This window comes from Bombyx mandarina, chromosome 07, assembly GCF_030267445.1.
Source record: "Bombyx mandarina strain Sakado chromosome 07, ASM3026744v2".
NCBI classification, from domain to species: Eukaryota; Metazoa; Arthropoda; class Insecta; order Lepidoptera; family Bombycidae; genus Bombyx; species Bombyx mandarina.
In genome coordinates, this window is record NC_143214.1 from 12,353,093 (window position 1) to 12,373,382 (window position 20,290).

Below are 20,290 nucleotides of genomic sequence, written 5' to 3' on the forward strand. Positions count from 1 at the left end.
GCCTCATATAATTCAGGCTCTTTTCTGGCTTATACCAATCGTTCTATCCGTTGATATCCGACTTCATGCTCTTTCTTTGTAACTGCAATAGCTAAAATCGCCTGAACTGAATATTGGACATATAGCTTTATTCAATTCAACCAATACTCACCATCAAATTATCAACGGAGCTGTACCCACATATCACGTATCCCATCACTCGGTTGGCCATGATCATCACATAACATCACACACCGAACCTCGAAAGGAATATTCTAGTGTTAGAAAAAAAACCGCCGTGATTTTTACAACGTTCTAACGCCAAGCGAATATAGTCTTTAAAGCTTTTGGTACGAAGCAGAAAATTTCCTTGAAAAACAAAAAATAATAACACTAGATTTCTCGTGGCTCCCACGTTTGTTCACAATGAACGATTACACATCACACATAGACACACATATGTGACAGCGTTTTACCACTTTTTTTTAATGAATTATAGTCACGTTCGCGTAAGCACGCGCGGCGTGTTCGATAGATGGGGTTTGACTGGCGTTGTTACGGAGCCACATGGAGAGAACCCGCATCATCCCGGTGTAATTAGTGGAAACATGAAATATGTTTGCGCTTATAACTCGATCGCGTCTACCGCCAGTTTCGCATGGACCTTGATTTAGCTTCTCCTGATGGTTCACAATTGTCATAGAAAAACCGCGGCCTGATTAGGCTTTCAAAGACTAACCGGTTCAACCACCTGGTGTCAAGTGGTTACCGGAGCCCATAGACATCTAAAACATAAATGCCACCAGCTTGAGATATGAGTTCTAAGGTCTCAGTATAGTTACAACGGCTGCCCCCAACCTTCAAACCGAAACGCATTACTGCTTCACGGCAGAAATAGGCAGGGTCGTGGTACCCACCCGCGCGGACTCACAAGATGTCCTACCACCAGTAATTACGCAAATTATAATTTTGCGGGTTTCATTTTTATTACACGATGTTATTCCTTCACCGTGGAAGTCAATCGTTAACATTTGTTGAGTACGTATTTCATTAGAAAAATTGGTACCCGCCTGAGATTCGAACACCGGTGCATCGCTCAGCACGAACGCACCGGACGTCTTATCCGTTAGGCCACGACGACTACAAACACATGCACGCATACAGCATATTGGGTCAACGAGGTTTGTTACTGTGATGGGCTTGATGTTGTATCGAAACCAATCTCAATCTGCTAACTCGCTCATAGTTAAACATTGTACACATTGAATGACAAAACCTAGGGTAATGGTTGGGTACGGACATTTCAAACCCGAATTAAATTTGTACTAAGTTTTATACCATCGAATCTGGACCTCGTCGTACAGTAAAAACTAATTCCCAGATCGGCAAAGCGGTCGACGTAATGATTATTGAAGGCCTTACGTACGTTTAAAAACAACATTCAGGCCGATTTCCTCATGTACTTATCACACGCGTTTTGCGGTTAACAATGCCTAACTTTAGAAATAACTATGCGACCGTAACGATAATACCATAGTCTTTTCTGCTAGTGAGAAGGCGTCTCTCGGCGTTGAGTTCTACCGAAAAGCAATGCGGCAGATAACAGAGGAATTATATTGGATTGCTTCGACTCATCAATAGAGCATGTCATAGGCATCAAACAACGCCCACCCACAAATTTAGACATGAGTTCCAAGTCTCAGTTCTGAACAACGGCTGCTCCATCCTTCAAACCAGAACGAATTATTGCTTCTCGACAGACTATTTCTGCATGGTAGTGGTATCTACATGTGCGAGTTCATAAGACGCCCTACCAAAGATAAAATGCCTTAAATGTACCTTTCAATGTGTGCAATGTTTAACTATGAGCGGGTTAGCACTTTGAGAGCCCGCTTGGGTCGATACCGTCCTCCCTATAACTGCTGCGACGCAAGCGTGGATTCCTTCTGGGCATCGTTCTCGTCGAACCCGTCGTTTGCAACAAAGGGCTCGACAAGTAAATTAACCCACAAACACAGCCCACTGAGTATTTCTCGCCGGATCTTCTCAGTGGGTCGCGTTTCCGATCCGGCGGTAGATTCTGCGAAGCACGGCTCTTGCTAGGGTTCGTGTTAGCAACGTCGTCAGGTTTGAGCCCCGTGAGCTCGCCTACTAGTTAAGGTTACGCTGAAATTGCCTCTCAAGGCTATCAGCTTAGGTAGGGAAAAAAAAGGTGGTAGATTCTGCGAAGTACTGCTCGTGCTAGGGCTACGTCGTCCGATTTGAGCCCCGTGAGCCCACCTTCTCGACATGTGAAACTAGTATAACCCCTCGAGGTTACTAGAATAGGTAGGAAAAACAAACGTGGATTCCGAATCGAGGAGTAAAATAGCCGTGATGCTATACAATAGATACTTCGACTTCTACGGTAACACCAAGCCTACCGGCAGATCTCATGTCTCTATTTCTACAGCGCTCGGTCAAATTGACCGGAATTTTTTTTTTAAATCGTCGATATTACTATTCAACGCGGACAATGGTTGGGTTTTTCTAGGAAACCGATGTAAACAGACGAAGGAGAGTGAAGAAGCGAATACTATCGAGTTGACCGTTACTGGTAGATTTAATACCGAGCAATGAGACAGACATTACAATGCCTATTTCATTCACTTTTTATTTAGTTATTTTTTATTGCTTAATTGGGTGGACGAGCTCACAGGCCCCCTGGTGTTAAGTGGTTTCTGGAGCACAGAGACATCTACAACGTAAAAGCGCCACCCACCTTGAGATATAGTTCTAAGGTCTCAGTAGGAGTGGGTGATATAAATCGTATCTAGATTTAATATCTATATATCGCAGCAATATCGTTGAATCCGATATCGCCCCGCACGAAATCTATATATCGATATCAGCCGATACACGATATAGCTCGATGTGATGCGCATCGGCATATCGTACCGATTCGTGAATCGAAATCTATGTATCGATATCAGCCGATACACGATATTGCTCGATGTGATGCGCATCGGCATATTATCGTACCGATTCGTGTATCAGCAATACGAACCAAACGAGTTCGTATCGAATCGGCCAGAGTGAGTGAGCGCACGATAGGGATATCATGTGATGAATGAAACAGAAACAGGCATTATCCATTCAATTGTAAACCTTATATTTAAGTCCATATGTCTGTAGATTATTCTTAGCGTATCAGCAGGATACAATTTAGGAAAGAAGTTTCAACTTTCGACCCTAACTTGAATGCAGTATAGCCTATTTGCATCGTTGAATTTAATTTCACGCGCTTTGACCTTGAACTAGAATTTTTGGACAAGTGTTTATAAATACTTAAAAGTTTTTGTGTTTCATTTTTAAAGTACACATTTTTCTATTTTTAGTTGAATCCAAATAATTGAGATTATTTCTTGTGTTTGTATTAAACTTTTGAAATATACACTCTTTTGGTATATTTTGTAATTTTAAATTAAGACACAAAATACTAAAAACTGAAAATAATGTAGCCAGTCCTAAGCCTGATAAAAGCATGAAGGAAAGTTTTTTTGATATTTTTATTTTCATGTTCTTTTTATTATTTTAAAATTATATTATAAATTGATATCAGAAAACCAACCGTATAACGTTGACTTAAATCTATATCTACTACGATATTATATCAGCGTATCGTTTCAAATCTCAAATATCATGAATCGAGAAAATCTACTAGCATCCATCAATATATAGATTCAGAAAATATATAGATTCAATATCCGATATTGATACTCGATATATAGATACGATTCGATACGCGGAAAAACCGATATTACCCACTCCTAGGTCTCAGTATAGTCACAACGGCTGCCCCACCCTTCAAACCGAAACGCATTACTTCTTCACGGCAGAAATAGGCGGGGCGATGGTACCTACCCGTGCGGACTCACAAGAGGTCCTACCACCCGTAATTACGCAAATTATAATTTTGCGGTTTTGATTTTTATTGCACGATGTTATTCCTTCACCGTCGAAGTCAATCGTAAACATTTGTTGAGTACGTATTTCATTAGAAAAATTGGTACCCGCCAGCGGGATTCGAACACCGGTGCCTCGCTCGATACGAATGCACCGGACGTCTTATACTTTAGGCCACGACGACTTCTAAAATTTATGTTGAATAAAAAAAAATATGATTTGATTTTGATTTGATATTCCACACAAATATGAGCTAACTTTTACGCTAAGCACACAAATGGTGAAGCCAACCGAGTTATTTAAAGCAGTTTCACAAGCGCGCGCATTGCCATGAGAACTTTAACAGGCGCTTTGAACACCTATTAATTATAATGACTTCGCGACACTTCGCGACCTACCTTTTTTTTATTCCCTTTGAAGGCATACGGCCCACCTGGTGGTAAGTGGTTACCGTCGCTCATGGACGTCAGCAATGGCAGGGGCAAAGCCAAGCCGCTGCCTACCATTGAGTACTCTACAAGCCTCGTTTGAAGTAGGACATGTCACAGCGCTCGGCAAAACACCGTGGAGGGCAGTTCTTTCCAAAGCCGGATGGTACGTGGCAGAAAAGATGTTTGGAAACGCACTGTTGATGAACGCAGCGGTTCTAGATAATATGGACGAACTCTGCCCTGGTGGCGGGAGGTGTGATGGTAAAAAAGAGATAAGAACATCATCTCGATTAATTCTTCAGAGCATTCTCCGTGGAATGACGATCAGAACCTCCTTACTTTCTGTAAAACAAAAGGTAAGGAGGTTTTGTGTACCTATACCTAAGCCTTCAACGCAAGATTACTTTGCCGTAGAATTATCGGCGGGGTCCTATTACAGCACATAACACATACCGGCAGCAGCATATTATGTCTTCGAACACAAAATAACTGACCACAAAATTATCAACAAAAGCAGCCTCATTACAATCTGATCATGTAACGCCATCTAGTGAGAAACGTAAAGAACACTTCGAAACTTCGGTACCGATCTGTTAAAGTCCTATTGGATGGATAAACGACCAGTGGTGCTTAGTGCGAGTTTTTTAACGGTCTCGATAGCGTAAAAGTTAACGCAAATCTGTATGGAGTTAGGATCGTTTGCCTACGTTTGCCGCTAGAGGTTATCTGTGGGTGCATGGTATCAGTAGTTATAAATAATTTATGAACAGATATGAGTAGAAGGGTTATTTTAATAATGTCCTGAAAAGCACCCCACGCTTTTTTTTTCTTAAATTTTTTAGTTGGATTTTCTATAAAAGCATATTTTGTTAGTTTTTTTAAACTATTATTTATTTTTATCAATAGGCATCGTATCGTATCGGTTCAGATCATGTCGGTAATGTGTTTTACTAAATAGGGTTTCATAAAGCGGTTCGAGATTTAGTAATTCTAGCATTCAATGGATAGATGTCGCCACAAGTGTTTCGTAATATTTGTTGTTTTTTTTTAAAGAGATTTTATGACCTGGTAACTAAGACCTTTAAGTCATATCTTATTTTAATTTATGTTCTTATTTTTATGAAAAGTGAAATGAAATGAAATGAAGACAATTAATTTGAGACATTAATCAACTGGGATGAAATTAAATGAGATGCGATGAGATGATATGGGATGAAATATAATCTTAGTAAAATGGTGGTCATTTATTAAGATTTTTTCAGTGGACTTTTTGGAGGATCCCGAGAAGTTGCGTCCAGCGGCTTTATTTCATTTTCCCACATATGTGCACTTTCACAGATATTAAACAGTTAATAAACCACCATTATTACACATTTAAACCTGAAGAAACACTAATTAGACAAAATAAAACAAATCACACAACTTCACTTCTCGCGTTCCCGCCAAAAAGTCCAATATTTGTTGTATAAGAGCAGTATTACCAGCCTTACTGTTTTAACAGTAGATTAGCCGTTTTCACATTGATGCCGCTGTTTTCTGTTTTCTGTTTTATTCCTAATTTTTACTGATTTTCAATTAGCGTTCGGTGCCACTTATTAGCTTATTACACTATGCAAATATTTTATGATATCCACTATGTAATAAATTGCAAATGACACTAGATGGCAGTATGTAATGTAACTATACACTTGAGACCTATACTTGAACTTATATCTCAAGGTAGGTGGCGCATTTACGTTGTGGATGTCTATGGGCTCCAGTAACCACTTAACACCAGGTGGGCTGTGAGCTCGTCCACCCACATAAGTAATAAAAAAAAACCCTGAACATGGAATTCATGTCTCAAGGTTAGCGAACATATTTACGTTGTCGATGTCTATACGCTCCAGTTATCACTTAACATCAGGTTGGCCGTCAGCTCGTTCACCGATTAAATCAAAAAAAATATGAAGAAAAAAGAGTGAATCGCATGCTTGTTTGAACATATGGGTATCGATATCATGCATATATACATCGTATCCCTCAAGCTACCGTTGGGGGAATCCCAGAGAATAACTATAGTAACAAGCCATTTTTTTTCTTCTCTATGAATTTTATAAAAGTTTCACAATTTCATTGAGCTGGCAACAATCCATGAGCATTCCCGAATGCGTGTATCAAAACTTAATTAGGTAGGAACTAGAAAAGGCACATCATTCCTTCATCAATCACAAGGACAAAAAATTTGGTAATCAAGTCTAACAGGCTGAAGAAAAACAAAAGTATCTGGTGTAAGAAAGCTGTTTGTATTAATTGATCTTGCAATTTGATCTAATCGATAATGAATCTTGTCTAATTGATAATGAATCTTTGAAAATTTCTAGATTTAATAATAAATAAAAAAATTAATTTATAGGGATAATTTTTAAATGATACAAATTTAATTAAACTGGCAACATTTGATGGGGAATCACCGAATCATGTTATTGCACTGTATGAATGTAGAATGAATAAAAACAGAAGGTAAAAATGGATCTGGGTGGAAATCGATGCCACCTGATATTAAGCTGTTAACACGGTGCGTTTGCAGAGAACTTTTTTGCCATTAACTAACCAGTATCGGAGTGAATTTAGGAAAAACAGTGGAGGTGCTACAGTGTTCCTTGAGCGCTCCCTTCAAACGAGGTTTGGAAGATTCTCGAACAGTAGACAGCGACATGGCTGTGCTCTTGGGATTGCTGATGTCCCTAACCGACGGTGACTACTTACCATCAGGTGGGCCGTACAGTCGTCTGCCAAAACGGCAATAAAATGTTATCTGGATTATATTAACCACTAAATTAGTTGGGCCATAGCATTCTTCACGTTTACGCCTTCACCCGTTTACGACATAGATAAAAATAAAACTCATCTAAGATATACAAAATGCAATTCACAGTTTTCACTAAGCTACGAGTACTATACATGAGTCGACTATTATCAAAGCCGGCAATCTGACTTTTGGACAATGATTGGTAAATCAGAAAAACGAATTATTGACTTTGTATTCCATTGGCAGTCACAAAACTCTTCGGAACGACATCTTAGATAAATAACAGGTTAACTATTAACCTTTATTTAATGCAGGTTTTGAACCGTATTCTTTGAAGGAGACGATTATATTCAAATCAATCTGAATTGACATATCAATAATTTTTTTTTGTCCAAATGCACAGATTGCCACCTTTGATAATAGACGACTCACATGTCTTTACGTAGTGTAGAAAAATTTAGAAAAACAGTATCTGATTTTAATGTAATCGTAACACGATTGCAAGAGACTTATAATAATTGACCTTCTAATTGTAAACATACCTTAGAACTTATATCTCAAGGTGGGTGGTGCATTTACGTTGTAGATGTCTATGGGCTTCAGTAACCACTTAACACCAGGTGGGCTGTGAGCTCATCCACCGATAAAAGCAAAAATAAAATCCTTCTGTAAAATTAATCTTTGATGTTTTATACTCGATGCACACAAGCGAGTCGTAGGGTTCACTAAGCACTAACGCGAAACCATTTAAGATTCTTTGCACTATAGGAGCCTCCACTCTTTTAATGATATCCTTTTAAAAATTTAATTGCTTTAGAGGGACTTAAAACTATATTGATGTGGTGTATATGGACCCTGGTAGTTACAAGCGGTCGCTCAACAAGTGGGTTTTGGCCGAAGAGTTAGCACATTACTCTCGCGAAGCAGTTACGCGTGATCGGTGTTAGTTAGTTAGAAAGCTGGAACGTCGTTAAACATAGTAAAGTGGTTGTGGCCTAAAGGATAAGACGTCCGGTGCATTCCTATATAGTGATGCAACAGGGTTCGAATCCCGTAGGCGGGTACCAATTTTTCTAATGAAATACGTACTTAAGAAATGTTCACTATTGACTTCCACGGTGAAGGGAATAACATCGTGTAATAAAAACCAAACCCGCAAATATAATATTAATTATAATTTGCGTAATTACTGGTGGTAGGACCTCTTGCCAGTCCGCACGGGTAGGTACCACCACCCTGCCTATTTCTGCCGTAAAACAGTAATGCATTTCGGTTTGAAGGGTGGGGCAGCCGTTGTAACTATACTTGAGACCTTAGAACTTGTATCTCAGGGTGGTGGCGCATTTACGTTATGGATGTCTATGGGCTCCAGTAACCACTTAAAACCAGGTGGGCTGTGAGCTCGTCCACACATCTAAGCAATAAAAATAAATAAATAAAAAAACTATTAACCAAACCTGCGGAACCATTGATCGTCATTTGCACAAGTTCAATTCTATACACACATAGATATGCCTCTGTGTTTCTGACTGCAGAAAACACCACGCCCGCCACAACACGTCACGTGAATATCATGATCGAATAAATTCAGATTCAGTACTAAAACGAAGCACGTAGGTGCATGATGTTCATTCGTCGAAGCTCTTAAAAGTTCGTAAAAATTTAGTGTTTCGTTAAAAAGTTTCCTAACCTGATAATTATACTGTGTTGTGTTTTATTTTCGATTTCACTAAACATGAGTGATGACGCCCGTGAATTTATTAACAAATTAATGAGAGAGGAAAACGCCAACAGAGAAAAGGCCAAGAAGAAGCTACCAAAGGTTTTGGCGGTGTACAGAGCGAAATTTCTGAAGGCACTCGGCAAATACGACGGTGAGATCGACCTCCAACAAGACACGTCATTAGAAGGACTATTTTGGAAACCATTAATTCCACTCAAAACACCACTCTCAGAAAATTCGAAATTTTTCGATGATTCCATAATAATCAATGAGTTCCGTAAAATCAAACGACCTAATTTCGATTTGGTCAAATACATAGGATGCGTCAAGTGGTTCTTACATGTATACCTGGGATCGGCTTCGAATTACAAGTTAGAAAGGCTCAATGTACAGCAAATTTTATGTTACGTCTTAGCACACGCCAGAGACTTCCACAATCCCGCTTCTGAAATATACAAGTTTTCAGATGAGGGAACTGAAGAATTAATCGAAGAAGAACCGAAATGCGATCGATTCATAAACGATGACATCCCAGGGGACAACCGATACATCCAAGAACTGAACAAACTTATGAACGACCTGATCGGCGGCTATGACGAAGCAAAATTTCAAAAGTTGAACTTGAACGTGACGTACCTCATTTTGCTGATGGCGAGGCGTCTCTGCAAGAACAAGGATGAGATCGTGAAGGCTTTCAACAGTGACAAGGTCCACGGGGATTACGCCACCCTGTGCCCTCAGCATCTGAAGGGTTGTCGTCTGCCCGCCATATCCAGGGAAGCTAACAATATGATGGAAGTTTACCTAAAAAATGGTAAGTTTGTGTTGTTGCTCCTGTACGGGTACCATAAGTCGTCGCGAATCACCAGACGCGTCTTCAGAGCCACGTGCATCGCATACATGGAGTATAACGGTCTCGCATTACCGATGCTCTTCGAGAAAGTATCGGAACTCTACGCCGTGCCCAAGGACAGACTCTGGGAGATGATGAGCGAGACAAAGCAAGTGAACGCCTTGCAAGCGCTGTTCACAATAGCCGACTATTATTACACAGTATACGAAGCAGGGAATACGAAAACGTTTGAATTGTTTCCGTTTTGTCGTGTCTATGGACAGATGTACCACTCCAATATGAGTGGAAAATGTGAAGAAAATTACGAAGCCTGCTATGCCCTAGCTTTGCTGGTAGACAAGAAGCTGGGCATGGAAAAATCTTTTATGAGGAATTCTGCTTGGACTAAACAATTTTCTTGTGTTTGGCAAAATAAAGGAGCTGTGATTGCAACAGAAGTGTATAAGAAGATCATGGAACAAAACGTCTGATAATTTTAAAGGTGACGTTCAACACAACATTAATTGTGTTTTTAGATCGTTTTTCAAGAGAATGCTGTATTCTTTAACTCTTTAAAATTTATATTCTAAAAGATTTCAAGGATTATCAATATACTAATTATTAAAATGCTCCTATTATAAATGCGAAAATTTTAAATATTGTGTGTATAATAACAATAAAAGTTCAAAAAATATATTATAGCATTTATTATAAAACCCATAATCACTGAACGTGCTTTAGCTAAACAGGATCGCGGGCCGCCCGATTTTACTTAACAATATTTGTGTTAAACATCATTCTTAAAGGGTTATTAGAAAGAAAAAAAACTTCTTATCTTTATCCTACTGTGTCCACAGCATGTCCTCATTTTGGTGGTAGGATTTATTGTGAGTCCGCACAGGTAGGTACCACCATCCTGCCTATTTCTGTCGTGAAGCAGTAATGCGTTTCGGTTTGAAGGGCGGGGCAGCCGTTGTAAATATACTGATATCTTAGAACTTATATCCAAGGTGGGTGGCGGCATTTACGTTGTAGATGTCTATGGACTCCGGTAACCACTTAACACCAGGTGGGCTGAGAGCTAGTCCATTCATTTACGCAATAAAAAAGAAGTTAAGAACAAGTTAATAGGTTAGATATTAAAAAAATAATTATGTTCACCTTTCCTTACTTGCAGGATTTGCCAGCAGAAAACAAAATGAGATTTAATATTAATAATGCAATTTATAACTGACAATAATAACTGCATCTTGACATCCAAAAAATATCCATTCAAGTTAATAGACATCTATACTAATATTATAAAGAGGAAAGATTTGTTTGTTTGTTTGTTTCGAATAGGCTCCGAAACTACTGGACCGATTTGAAAAATTCTTTTTCCATTAGAAGCCGACATTGTCCCTGATGAACATAGGCTACTTTTTTATTTTATTTTTTATTTTATTTTTTTTGGTTTCATGTGTGTTTTAATGTTTCCGAAGCGAAGCGAGGGCGGGTCGCTAGTAAATAATATAATGAAATTTAGATATTTAAGGATATCAAAAAATGACATGTTTAAATTAAATAATACAAATTTTAGACAAGTAGCAACTTCGCTACATTATTTTATACACAATTTCCTAGCTATAAATTTAGCTAAAAAAATACCTGCTTCTATTGAGCAGAAAAAAAATGACATGTTTTAAGACTGGAATCTGTTTCCAATTTAAACTAATTAGTAAGACAAAGGAGTCACACTCCTGCAATTACAAAACTATAAATAAAACAACTAGACTATATACCCATCAAAAGACGTTAACGTTTCAATTATTAACATATTCAATTTGGTGCATCAAAATTTACAAGGGATGATGGGTAAAGAGCTAGAAATTGAAATGTTTTTAATTATGCATAATATTAATGTACTCTGTGTCACTGAGCACTGGTTTAGAAATTGTGAATTATTGTTTAATTTTAATGATCACCAGTTGTCAAGTTCCTTCTGCAGAGAGAACGCTTTTCGTGGTGGCCCACTGATTCTCGTTAGTAAATGTTTGAAATGTAAGGAATGAAAGGATGTAGTGGCCCTCTAGAAAACACAAAAACCACTATTAGATTCAGAACTTTGTTAAAGTCATATAACCTCCCAAACTTATTTTTAGAGCCTACTAGGACAACGACCACATCGGCAACATGTTTAGATAACATTTTTACAAATGTAACACCGTTTAACAAAAAAAATATTAATCAGTTAACACCAGACCATAGTGGACAATTTGTGTCTTTTGAATCTAATATGAATTCTAAAGATAAAAAATACTCTTGTGATTGTTCCTATTAATAAAAAACGAATTGAGAAGTTTAGAAACAATATTATGCAAGAACATTCAGACATTATTTATAACAAAAACCGAAATTTGTCATACCAGAATATGTTTGAGAGAATTAATTTGGTCTTTACTGATGTATTTACTCCTAAAACTGTAACATTAAAAAACAAAACAGTGTTTTGCGAGTGGGCCACCACCGGAGTGTACAAAAGTAGAAAAAAGTTGTATGATCTGTACTATGAAAAAGTTTACAATAATGATGAAACATTTCATCAATATGTCAGGAACTATTCAAAACTATTTAGAAAAGTTTGTTTAGCGGCAAAATCTTTACACTTAAGTGATTTAATAAAAAATGCCCCTGACAAGAAAAATATGACTTGGAACATCATTGGTAGAGAAAGTGGAAAAGTCAGAAATAGCCACAATGAATTCTCATTAAAAATAGATGATAAATTGGTAACTAGTTATGAAGATGTCGCTAATGCTTTTGAAAAGTTTTTCTCTGACATTCCAGTTTCAACTACTACTTCTCTAAATTCATCCCCCACAGCAGCTGAAATATTATTGCAAAACCATGTTATAAATGTAATGAAATTTTTAAATTTAAGAAAATTAATTCAAGCAATATTATAAAAAGTTTTAATAGCCTTAATGTAAACAATACAGCTGACTTGTGGAGAATATCAGTAAAGGTTTTGAAGTCTGTAATAGACATTATTGCTCCACATCTTGTTAGTATTTTTAATGATTGTTTTAGGTGTGGTGTATTTCCTGACTTAATGAAACATAGTAAAGTGATTCCTCTTTTTAAATCTGGTAGTACTGATGACCCCTCTAACTATAGACCTATTTCAGTACTCCCTACGTTGAGTAAAATCTTTGAAAAATTTTTTTTGACACAGCTTTTAGAACATTCCAATTTAAATAAGCTGCTTCATAATAAACAATTCGGGTTTACCAGGGGTCGCTCTACAACTGATGCAGGTGCTATCTAATCAAAAATATCTTTCAATCTTGGAAGGAGTTGTGACTTATCCAAAGCATTTGACTGTGTTGAACATGTAACATTGGTGAGGAAACTACATCACTATGATATTAGGGATGGTGCATTGGAACTTACTACTTCCTATTTATCAGGAAGGATACAAACAGTAGATGTAAAAGGTAATAGATCTTCAGGCACCGTGTTGAAAATGGGTATACCTCAGGGTTCCATTTTGGGTCATTTTTTATTTCTAATATATATAAACGATTTACCCTAGTTTTATTGAATCCCGACACGAGGTCGTATTATTCGCAGATGATACATCTTTATTATTTAAAATAAACGACAATTGCAAGTCTATGACGAAGTGAATGATGCGATTTCGTGTGTGGTTTAATGGTTCCGTATCAATAACCTATTATTGAATAGTAAGAAAACTAAATGTATTAAATCATCTTTAAATGTGAGACAAGTAGATAGTATGTAATTGTTTCTAAAGAATCATTTGAGCTTGTTGAGTCAACTGTATTTCTTGGAATAACAGTGGACTCCAAACTGCAGTGGGGACCTCATATTCATAAATTGGCGAGTAAGATCAACTCTGCAGCATACGCAGAAAAAAAAATTACAATGTCAACAAACGCGGACACGGCTCGTTTAGTTTATTTTAGTTACTTCCAATGCGCACACGCACACGCGCACACACGCACACGTACACGCGCACACACTCACACACACACACACACAGATAACGGCTTAAATTAGCAAATTAAAATAGCAATAAATTATTTTAATCATTATCTCAAGCGGCGTCCGCGCTGTTATTACAATAGATAAGAATTAACACAACTATATTATTACATACTACTATATTCATAACGTAATGTTTACAATTGTTTTAGAGGTTGACGCATTTGATATGATAAAAAATTCGATCCAATGTTTTCTCTTTTTCTCTATTACAGTATTTACGTCCTGACCCGGCAAACGTTGTGTTGCCTTAAATAAGATTTCTAGGGAAATTCTAGAGTAAAAAAAAAACCTCATTCAACCACATAATATCATCATCATTATAACAAAAAAAATATATCCAAAAAATTAAAATAAAAAATAAATGTTTGGGGTGGACAACCTTATTTCATCACTTAGGGGTATGAAAAATAGATAGTAGCCGATTCTCAGACCTACTGAACATACTATTGATACACAAATAAAACCAAAAATATATGGCTGGCATGCTACAACTGATACACAAATAAAACCAAAAAACATGGCTGAAAAATGTATAGTGAGTAAGACAGGAGACCGGCTTCGTGCTCATCCCTATTACGTGATGTTTGATGGATGAGTGGTGACACCTGGCGGGGATAGCTGATTGATTGATAGTTGATCAGTAGTCGACCGGCGAGGGCGGGAGATCAAATTCAATTTAAAAAAAAAACATAATTAAAGGAACTTGAAATTATAAACTCTGAATAAGAATTTATCGTACTACAATTATTATATTTGATTGCCATCTTGCAACGTTATTGCGGATCTGTGCATAGAATAAAAAAAATAAAAATCGGGATGGAAAAATAGGGGTTGATCGTATAAGACTTTTTTTTTCCTATGCTGATAGCCTTGAGAGGCTATTTCAGCTTCACCCTAACGTGTGTAGGTGAGCTCACGGGGCTCCAACCGGAGTGTTGCTAACACTGACCCTAGCAAGAACAGTGCTTCGCAGAATCTACCAGCGGATCAGAAACGCGACCAACTGAGAAGATCCAGCGAGAAACTCAGTGGGCTTTTATAAGAGTGAAAATTGAGAGTAATATGAAATTTTTTGTTTTAAGTCATGACAAAAAAAAAAAAAATATTTCCCAAAAAATTAAAGTTTATAATTAACAAATAAAAAATAAGGGTTGATCATAGAGGGATGAAAAATTGAGAGTAATATCAGATTTTTTATTTTAATTCATGACAAAATAAAAATAAAAATGAAAATCTTGCCAAAATAATTTAAGTTTATAATTAACAAATAAAAAATAGGGGTTGATCGTAGAGGGGTGAAAATTTAGGGTTGTATGTATTTTTGTATGCTGTATCATAAAAAAATAAAAACAAAAAAAATTGTCTAAAAATAAAAAAATAAATTTAGGGGTGGACCTTTATCATTTAGGGGGATGAAAAATAGATGTTGTTTGATTCTCAACCTTGACCGATATGCACAATAAGATTCACGAAAATCGGTCGAGCCGTTTCGGAGGAGTTCAGTCACGCACGCCGTGACACGAGAATTTTATAAATTAGATTATGATATTGGTTCGTATTTTCGATTTGCATCGTGCTTGAATTTCTCGAACGATAACTAATAATGAAAAGAAAATTGGCTGACCTGTCCTTCTCGGAGATCGGGTTCACTGGCGGCAGCGGGCAGACAGAGAGCATCTCCCTGTGTCGCCCCCCAGCCCCCCTGCCCGGAGGCTCGCCCCCCCCGCACGTCCCCCGCGCTGGCGCTGACCGCCCGCCGACGGGCCTCCTTGTTTCTTCCAGAAAGCATGTTTTTCGTTTTTAGCAGCATATTTAACTTCGATGACTTGCGGACCTGCTGACAATAAGTCAAGAGTGATCGTAAATATGTTTTTACATAAAGTATAATTATAATCGGAATTTGTTGTGTTTTTAAATATGACGCATCTAAACTAACCTTAGAGGTGACCGCGGCCGGGCGCAGGAAGTGATGCTCCAAGGGCTCCTCGTGGGTGCGGGCCGAGCCTAACGACGAGACTGAACCGCGTTCTTCATAAATTTCTACAGAGTTGAAGGCCTCCACTGCATCCTCCACATCGGGCTCCGCAGACAGGCCATGCGTATTGTCATTGTAGTTGTAATCGCGCGAGGGCCGCTCCGCTTCCAACAGACCGCCTTCGGGTTCGAGCGCACGGCCGCGACCTGCGAACCCCTCCACAACTGGCGTCGTGTTCGAAAGGAACCAACCTCCAGCCGGACCACCGACTCCCATTCCAGCCCCGCCGAACTCCACCAGCAAGATGCGGTCTGCAACATTCCGGCAGTCGTTGTGGAACCCAATCCCGGAATCACTGTTGCTCGACGTGGTGGTCACTTCGCTATGGTTGCTGGGCTGCGGCGAGCCCGCCGGGCCCTGACCCGCAGGCCGGCGCTCCCGGGCCCGCACTGCCACTCGACCTCGACGGGAGAATTCGCCGGCCGCTGGGCTGGCGCTCTTCACTGCCAGTTTTGAGATACGTTCTAGATTAGAAGTCTCGCACTCATCAGCCGGCAACGAGTACATACCGCGGACGACACCGACAACGTACTCAGCGGAAGGTGGGAACTCGAGACAGCGCTCAGCCACGGGATCTCTGGTGCACGCTATTCGAAACTCCTCAGCCCGTGCAGCGTGTGCTTCGTGGTCCACGATGCGAGGGTCCACGACGAACACGTGGCAGCTGCGGGACGAGTCGCCGGCCGTCACGAGCCCGAAGTGTCGGCGGTCAGAGTCGGCGGCGCACCCGGCGTACAGGATGCGGTCGCGGCGGTAGTGCGCTAGAGGCGGGCCGGCGGCGCGCAGTAGACAGAGGGCGTGCGGTAGGGCGGCGAGCAGCACGGGGGCGGCGGGGCGGCGCTCCTGTCGCAGACGCTTGACGGCAGCGCGCACGTGGCTGGGGGCGGCGTCGGAGCCCGCGCCTGGACTCTCGATAGTACCGAGGTACCCGACGGCGGCGCGACACTCGAGCCGGGGACGCAAGGCTCCTCCGCTTAAGCTCTGCAGCAGCTCATTTATGCCGATACCGCTTGATGCTCCTTGACATCCTAAAATGTGACCTCAAATTTAAACAATGTAAATTATAATGATATTATGAGACTCTATATAACAGTTCAATTATTGTTTTTTGCATATAATTATAATATATGTGATTGATTGTGGTGCTGCTCAATCGAAGATAAAAATAAACTGAAAATCCCATCAAATAGACTACATGAGCTCTTTTAATGAATATTTAAAGTGCTTTAGCCAGATTCAGCTTTTCTACTCCAGGGTTTTTTGTATTTAACATTGTTATAGACACTTCATTTCTCATCCCCAGTGATGATAAACTTAAAAAGTGAATGATTCTCTTGGTGTCTGAGAAGCATATCTCAGACTTCAAGACAAGTACATTATTTTTTTTCATAGGAATTTAAGGAGCCCATATGTCGAGCTCCAAATGATAACAAATAGTTGAATTTGATAAATTTTATGTCTCTGTGTTCTCATAAGTTATTTGTATCAATTAATGACTTTATTATTTTCTTCAGACTTCAGCTTTGCTGAATATCTCCAAGATCAAAATTGTCGAGTGGAAAATTTTACAGACCACTTTAACTCAATACTTAAAACTGATTTGACTGAAATTTATTCATTAAGTCCATAAATTTTTTCATATAGAAAATCATAAGTATGCATTTTATTTTAAAACCTGCCTGCCTTCGGGATTTGAACACCAGCATAGATATACAGCTTAAAACAATTACACCAGACTTTTATTTTTTAGGTCACTGGTTCTCTGTGGTGCTGCAATTTTGTTTACTGTTTAATTAATAGAAGTGTACATTTTTCTAATAAAAAGTATTCTTATTATAGCATATTGTAATTAATCCCTTAATAAACATACTTTTTATAGTACGTGTCATTTTTTTACATCAAAAATTATATCATTAACATTATATCTCTCTTTATTCTTTATTGTACACACAGTTAATATTACAGTAAGTAATTGCGTAAGATATAAAAAATGGCGAGCTTAACAACAATTGAGTTTTCTACCAGCTAACCGTTCTTAACAAAGGAAAGCTTTGAATGAGTGGGTAGAAGAATACAATCTAATCAATTTACAATCTAAACAAGAACAATAATGAAAATAAAAAAAATAAAACACTAATACATAATATATTAGACTACATATATACACATACACACATAAATAACGTAAACATATACATACACATACATAATATATAATGAAATACTTAAAATAAATACATATAAGTAATACTAAATTGATAGATAGTGCTCCTTATAATGTTCGTTTTAAAGTTAATATAAGCCAAGTGTTAAGATTGAAATAAAGGTGCCAGGATAAAAAAGTTTGTGAATCAGTGTTTTAGGTCACAATCGATTTGAAGTTTATTTTTTTTCATTAAAGCATAACTTTCAGTACATTACAAGCCGGTGTATCTAGTAGTGGGCTTATAGCACCTTACACTACACACCCATAATCACTGAACATAAATATAGGAAATCTAGGCAAAATAGAGGAAATACACTTAACAGAAAAATTAAATTTCTTGTAACCTCCACATGCATTCATTCATATGAAATGACACTAAGCATTATTTTGATTAATTTTAAATCTCTTAATTTGATCTATACCTGGCAGATGCATCACTGGCTGAGGCCTGCGTCGTGGAGGTGGGTGTCTCCTTCTAGTTCTAGCTCGTTCGTCAGGCTCTGTATCCTCAGTATCAGTAGGCGGTGCCTCACGAGGAGACACACTTAGTGAAATAGCAGCAGGGGCAGAAGCAACCATACGGGCCACGGATGCGTGAGGAGCGCGTGCCACACTGGCGCCGTCCACAGTTAGCAATGCGTCTCCGGCCCGCAAACCAGCTCGCTCAGCTGGGCCACCCGCTGCTACCGCAGACACTACACATGGCCTCTGTCCAGCAATCGTAAATCCAAATCCGCCGGGTCCTCGAGCCACTACTAGTTTGCGCTCCGCCGTTCGAACTAAAGCCGCTCGACGTCGTCTTCTCCTCTGTTGTTGAGGAACCATCACGACCACGGACTGAATTCCAATTTCGGATGATTAGAACTCGTGTTTCTTGTTTTCATGAATTAAAAACAAAAGTATGATTGAAATGCAAGCACTTTATATGAATAATTTTCTATTTACATTACAGTTTAGAATTCTATCGAATATTTAAAAAGTCGTAAAACTAGATTTTATAAGTTTCAAACTGTCAACTGACATTTAGAAAGTTTTGTCCTCGTTCATAAACTGCATTGTCTCATTTTAATCCATAAGCTATGCACCTGCATTCACTTCTTTAATTTAAAATTTCTTGAACATAAGTACATTTTTTGTTTTAGCACTGAATGGCTTCGTAAAATAAAGTAAAATATTGTTTTTGATATACTTATATCAGCTTGAGTCAGCTTGACCCATATCGTGTATATATAATTCTATCTGTGGAACAGAGTCGTTCAACATGGTTTCAAGACGTGCAATTAAATTAATAATATGTACATTGTACGGTATACGTATCAAGGATCGATAGCAGTACAATGTTTCTTAATTTGGTCAAATATTCTGACCAGTATCATCGATATAGGATGCTGTCATTAAAATTGTCTACCATTTTCTCATACCCAAAAACATTACCTACTTAGTGTTTTGGTGGTATCTTTTTCCAACACCTACCTATAGAGGTGATCGTTCGGAAATTAATAATTTTATTTATTTATTTAATTATGTATATGTTACCGGAAATGTATGAAATCAAGGAATTGTATACAAATCCTAGGAAATGTGTACAATTCCGATACTATTTAGGAAATGTATAAAATATTGTTTGAAAAACTATTTAATGCATAGATATCCTAGGAAATGTATAAAATTCCTCGGAATTGTATACAATTCCAATATCGTATTAGGAAATGTATAAAGTAAATGTTTTCTGTAATAAAACACGTTGTTAATAATATTTTTTTAATATAACACTTATTGAGACAATCGGGTAACAGTCATACCGTAAAATAATAATAATATATTCATATTATCTTACTAATTAAAACTTCTAAAATCAACTATCTATTAACTTTTAACGTATCACAAAATATTGTATTTATTTTTATAAAATAAAATTTTCATTTGGCAAGTAATCAGTCTGATAATTAAATAATTATAAATGTCAAAGTATAAAAGTAAATCTTTATATTATAATACTTTGTCAGTCCATATAGCTATTTATTTTTGCAGGGTAAGCTCGAATGGCATTTGGAAGTACATAATACTTTATTTTTAAAACACAGACATCTTGATGTAGCACAGTTTTTCTTGCAAAGGCACTTCTTAAATCCCTGGCCGGTTCCAATGGATTGCAAGTTGGCAACTGACCGTAATGCAAGACTCGTCCCGCTGTCCCCGTGTACCTACCAATATCTTAAATGTTTTACATTTCCGATTGCTATTTAGGAAATGTATAGATTTCCTAGGAAATGTGTAATGTGTAAGTATAATATAATT

At 38.1% G+C, this 20,290-nt stretch overlaps 1 protein-coding gene across 4 annotated transcripts in view; it reads right to left on the bottom strand.

The window, feature by feature from the left end:
• loco (regulator of G protein signaling family member locomotion defects) overlaps positions 1–19,453 on the bottom strand; it is a 110,632-nt gene extending 91,179 nt beyond the window's left edge. The window contains exons 1-3 of one of the 4 annotated variants that reach the window (XM_089728814.1): positions 18,415–19,449; positions 15,688–16,814; positions 15,376–15,588 (exon numbers count right to left, since the gene is read on the bottom strand). In XM_089728814.1, coding sequence (XP_089584940.1) covers positions 15,376–15,588; positions 15,688–16,814; positions 18,415–18,817 — 1,743 coding nt within the window. In that variant the 5' untranslated portion in view covers positions 18,818–19,449. Of the gene's footprint in view, positions 1–15,375; positions 16,815–18,414 lie in introns of all 4 variants that reach the window. The other 3 variants (XM_089728815.1, XM_089728812.1, XM_089728813.1) reach the window with 3 other exon arrangements.
• Positions 19,454–20,290: the final 837 nt, after the last annotated feature.